Raw genomic sequence first — 6,000 nt, forward strand, 5'->3', positions numbered from 1 at the left:
TTTGTTTTACTTACAGACACAATTTCAGCGGATCACATATGGTAGTGATATTTTCCTCGTTCAATTCTCTCTCTCTTTCTCTCTCTCTCTCTCTCTCTCTCTCTCTCGATATCATGCTAATAGAATTATTTGACTTTCAGTAGCAAAAGTGACAGGCCTTAAATTCGACAGCTTTCGCTTAATGTTTTTCATTTATTTTACATACAGGTCCGCTCTTGAACGTCTTTATACCGTTTCCTACCTCTGGTACCCTTCAATTGGTGTGGCTACTGCAGTTGTTGTTGGTTTGATTGTTAGTTTCGCAACAGGTTTGTAATATATTATCAAGTAATCTGAAAAACTAGCCAGCATCACATTAGCAGTACGTTAAATGTGATCCAGATTCTATAATAATTCAGCGAAGTGTAGATTAATGTGCTGATATTCATAGGAAAGACTTGAATAAGTAAAACATATTTTAATGAAATGCGATAGGTAAGTCATTATAATTGATTTTGGAATGACTCCATATCAGTTTGGCACATTCAGATTCGAGGTCAAGGTTGCCTGTAACATTGATTTCAGTAGAAACAGTTTTCTACGAATATAATACCCTTGCACTAGAAAACACCATCAGAAAGAAGAAAACATTCAGTTTCCGCGAGATCAATAAGATAACAAATTCAGCACCAAAATTCAAGAAACATGCATGCCGTCATTGTGTGATAAGGTGTTATCACAAGAAGTCAAGATACGTGCATGAGTGATGTATCATTATTAGATTACATCCAACTTCTTAACATCAGTAAACACTCAACATAAAACCTTGAAGTTTCATGATATTCCATAGTGTCACACTTGCAGTCTTTTCATACTTTCCATGGTGTCACACCACGCATGTTTCTCAAAATTATTGCACACAACTTAGGATACATTCCAAATGAGGCTCAGCACATGAAAACGTACTTAATGGTTAGAGCATGTATACCAGATAACAGAAGATAAGAGATTGAACTTTACATTCTAGTAAAGGATTTTATTTATATACCGTAGTAATTGAACATGTGTCTCATGTACATGATTTATGGACTAGTTCAAGGTCTTGCACTATGTACATCAGGAATAAAGAAGATACGAAGATACGTCAACCGAAGAGCAAACAAAGTAGAATATTCATATTTTCAATTAGAAAAAGAAGCCAGTCATTGAAACAGTTCAGAATGAATTATTTCTTTCGAAGTAGGTAAGATTATAAAGTCACGACGATTCTCGTCTCAAAGTGTATGTATAGGTTCTAGCTGAAGGAACACATTGCATAAGGACTCTACATCTTTATATAAAAAAAATTCTAAGCTGTCTAGTGATATTTAGACAGGTCCATGTTGCCTTAAAGAACTGTAGCAACAACACAAGTTGAAGTGGGTAACAATGTCATAAACGAAACAATATTGCCAAAGTTTCATTCAACGATTTATAAGATTAAATAGTCAAAATAAATCTGGTAGTTTATAATTATTTAAAGACTTATGAAAATACTAAAATATAAAGCCTTGAGAAAATTTTGCATCCTTGTTTTCAGGGATAGACTTGTCCTATAGCATTGACAGTGAAGTTAAAGGTATCTCATGTGGCGTTGGACAACCGCACTTTTCAAAATGCCTTTTAATGTATTGACTTATGACTCCAGGAATTGTCTGGAAAATTTGGCTGAAATCTTAAATTAATACGATGAGAACATATATTATATAAAAGACAGAGTTACATGGTTGATGACTTTCTTTTACAGGGCCAATGAGCATCGATGATGTAGATCCGAAGTACTTAATACCACTTTTTGACCGAATCTTCTGTTGTCTTCCTGGAAGATTTAGAAGAACCCTGCGTTGTAATATAGAATTCGAGAATCCTGAGGTAATATTCACATGATAAACATAACTGAATGTTTCCTGCCCATTGATATTGTTTTTGTTACATTATTGATAATTATATTCTTTGAAATAACTGTCAGTCGTCTGTAGGTTCACTTTCGTATTGCAACGGTATTGGATATAGTGATTTAATTATTTTTTTTTAATGATTTCAAGTAGTAGATTTTTCACAACAATAACAATATTCAAGTAGCCAGTGTTTCCATAAAAAATAAACAGATTTCAAATAGACCGTATTTCCATAAAAGCAGTCGAATTGTTATCCGTACAGTTTGTTTTAGAAAACTTTATGTCATTATGTTGACCTTCATCTGTATCTGTCTGTAATCAATTCACCTTAGTAACCATTCGGGGAAATTCACTACACTTTGTGGGTGTGTTAACTTAGATTAACAAATTTGTGGGGTGTTATCTTTAACGCCAACCCATACAGTACCTGGAAAGGGCTCAAGCCTCAGATTTGCATACAATTACAAATAAGTTTAACCAGACTCTAAGTATGCAGTGATCTACATGACAAATGTTGCAGTATGATCCCTGTGTCACTGTTTGCGGGTAGGGGTGGTTATGGGATAGAAGGTAGAATATGCAATAGCAAGAATGGGACAGACAACTCAAGGAAGTATCTGAGACAACGATACGCAGTAGTAAATCAAGGGGATCTATATAATATCATTGAATAATTCTGTTAAAATCTCGACATATAAGCGAACTAATATATATATGATCATTGAAAGATCCTGTATTACATTTGTAAATGTATGGATAGATATTACATCAAGTTTGCGAATACTGAACTTTTCCTAACTGAACGAAAAAAGATTTCAAGAAAAGATCTTCTTATGTTCTTTTTTTAACACCATTTTGACTTTCTTCAGGACATTAAAGCTGACGAGAAGGAAGACCAGATAATCATGTCTAGTAGCGTCCAACAGGAAAAACAGAAGGTCTATGAAAATGAAGCATACGATGAAATTCCTCCGCCACCATACACACCTGCCAAAAACGGTGAACTTATCTCAATGACAGAAACGAATTCCATCAACTGCGTACAGCAAAACACTCCAAATGAATGCATCCACGGTATCAGACTGTAAAATGCTACCATGATATTGGACATCAACATTTAAATTTAAAATATTCAGGAGCTTACATAAATCGCTTTTTGCTTGCGAATTTATTTTAATGACAATAGTGTCATGAAATAGTCATATTATATCATGTGATCAAAGGAAAAGACAGACATATACGGTTCAAAATTTGTAAACAATGCGTGGATTTCCTGACAAAATCATAGTAACTAAGTAATTCAGTACACAAATCATCTTCAGTTGTAAGACTTGCACGCTGTCATTGTCAATAATTAATCTTAAATGGTGCCTATTATACCCACATTTCAAGTATTAACTGTATGCATTTGAATACGAGTAGAGGCAGTTTGAAGACCATAAGCATCTCCATCATAATGCTAGTTGGCACGTTTTCTCAACACGTTACCTATCATGCCTCTACGGCAACCCAGTTTATTCGTCTAGCGTTGCTACGTGTGACGTCTTTACTTATTATACCGATCAAACAACCCCAATCAAATATGCTACAGTGGCAGTATTAGAAGTTTTCTGTTGTCATAATTTTCCATGTATACGACGCGTACTGTTCATTTCTGTAGCAGAGTCTGTTTTGATATTTGATACAGGATTCCATCCTCTATATTCTGCAGAATGTGAAGTTAACACGGCAGACTCCTTCCTTAAGTTTATTATTCGGTCAAATCCGAGGCTTCTTCTGAACCAAAATATAGTCATGTGTGAGTATGAGGTCAGAGCTCGAATGACTTACACAGTCTTGTGAGTGTATGAGATCAGATTTCGAACGACGTTTACAGTTCTATGTCAATATAAGGTCAGGACTCGAACGATTTTCATAGTCTTGTGTCAATATGAGGTCAGGGCTCGAACGAATTTCATAGTTCTTTGTCACTATGAAGTCAGGACTCAAGCGTTCATCCTTATGTTAGTACAGATGACGAAGATTATGTTGTTGTTGTTTGGTAGACAAATCTTAGACAGCTTTACAATGTGGATCAGTCTCTTACTTCGTGCCATTACAACGATGAAATAATTTGAACATTACAGAACCTTATAGAAGACGACTTTATTTAGCATGATCACTTATGTTTGTAGTGTTGAAAAGCACAAAAGCTATTCAACCCTAGTAAAACACAAGCGAACAGACATCACTTCTATTATGTATCATTCTTTAATAATCTAACCCCGCAGGCAATAATAAATACACGCAGGTGCATACGTGTTTTGTTTTGAACGAGTTTGTTAATGCGTAGGGATAAGTCGAGGCCGGCAGGCGGACATTTGTTCATCAGCCATGTCAAACGAGTTACCGCCCCACCACCCCAAACTCAGTATGAAATTTTTTAATTGTCACCTGTCCCCTTTATACGCTTTCTAAATATTTGTAACTTTTAATGTCTGAATGAAATTCAAAACGAATGGAGATTTATATAAATACAATTCAATGAGCCTGACAAACAATTTCTAAGACCGAACGTTACAGAAGAAACCTAAGTAGTTCGACTGAACAGCTGTGTCGAATGCCAGATCAAGCATGTACGATTAACTGGGCATGTAATAGAATTGGAATATTAAATGGGCATGTAATAGAATTGGAATATTAAATGGGCATGTAATAGAATTGGAATATTAAATGGGCATGTAATAGAATTGGAATATTAAATGGGTATGTAATAGAGTTGGAATATTAAATGGGCATGTACTATAATTGGAATATTAAATGGGTATGTAATAGAATTGGAATATTAAATGGGCATGTAATAGAATTGGAATATTAAATGGGTATGTAATAGAATTTGAATATTTAATGGGTATTTAATATAATTGGAATATTAAATGGGCATGTAATAGAATTGGAATATTAAATGGGTATGAAATAGAATTGGAACCTAATCCTAAAGACTTTTAACAATAGGAAAATTTTAAAAAATGTCTTAAGCTAAATTTGAATATTTGGTAATTCTACCTTTATGCTAAGTAAAGTAATTACACAAATTGAAATTTACAGACTTGGAGACTGAACTCAAACTTTTTCTGAAGATATTGCTTAATAAGGGAGCCATATATACCTGACAGTTCGATGCATGTGACTTGTAAGATATAAACCAATAAAACGTTATGGTGACCGTCCTATAACAAACGTTGTAGTCGAGTGAATAACATGGCTTCAACTGTCTTTTCTTTCCACAAATTTTCCTTTCCAATTATCTATCGACGAATATGGCTAGACGTTTAAGCTAATAGCTCTTTTAAAAAACACATTTCTTTTGTTAATGGATTAACTGATCACTTATCCCTGAATTGCATTATTGACCATTTACATGTCACCAGACATAAATAACAACGGATTTTGAAGGATTTGTTGTCTCGTATAATAGAGAGTCAAGATAAATATTTTTTAAAGAATTCTATTAAAAACACAATTGAGAGGGTTGCTCTAGGTTAGATTTGAATATGCATAAATTCATAATGCATCTATTTAAGTCATTTCCTCTTTAGACCAGCAAGGATACACAATGATTGATCTATGAAAAAGCAAAATCTCTCTTGATGGAATTTGATATTAATTACATATTTCATGACTTCACATTTTCAACTATGCATTTGCTAGGTTTTTCTGTCTTACCTGAATGAGATTTTCAGAAGGTTCATGTTGGTCCAGACATAATAAACATATAGTTGTGGTTAGGCATAATAAATAAACTAATAACGGATGAAATGTCGTGGTTAGGCATAATAAATAAACTAATAACGGATGAAATGTCGTGGTTAGGCGTAATACATAAACTAATAACGGAAGAAATGTCGTGGTTAGGCATAATACATAAACTAATAATGGATGAAATTTCGTGGTTAGGCATAATAAATAAACTAATAATAGATTAAATATTGCTGTATAATGATGATTATCCTTTATATCCTACAAGCCCATTACCCTGTGTTTCATTCATTTTCAATATAGAGCGCATGTTGACGATTGATTGATTGATTGATTGATTGCACAT

General features: G+C 33.9%; 1 protein-coding gene across 2 annotated transcripts in view; it reads left to right on the forward strand.

The window, feature by feature from the left end:
* LOC149794156 (sodium-coupled monocarboxylate transporter 1-like) overlaps positions 1–4,211 on the forward strand; it is a 30,498-nt gene extending 26,287 nt beyond the window's left edge. For both annotated transcript variants that reach the window (XM_089968248.1, XM_089968249.1), the window contains exons 15-17: positions 208–308; positions 1,766–1,890; positions 2,786–4,211. In XM_089968248.1, coding sequence (XP_089824374.1) covers positions 208–308; positions 1,766–1,890; positions 2,786–3,004 — 445 coding nt within the window. In that variant the 3' untranslated portion in view covers positions 3,005–4,211. The remainder of the gene's footprint in view (positions 1–207; positions 309–1,765; positions 1,891–2,785) is intronic.
* The last annotated feature ends 1,789 nt before the right edge of the window (positions 4,212–6,000 follow it).

Source organism: Sinohyriopsis cumingii, chromosome 8 (assembly GCF_028554795.1).
Source record: "Sinohyriopsis cumingii isolate HCF-2022 chromosome 8, ASM2855479v2, whole genome shotgun sequence".
Lineage (NCBI taxonomy): Eukaryota > Metazoa > Mollusca > Bivalvia > Unionida > Unionidae > Sinohyriopsis > Sinohyriopsis cumingii.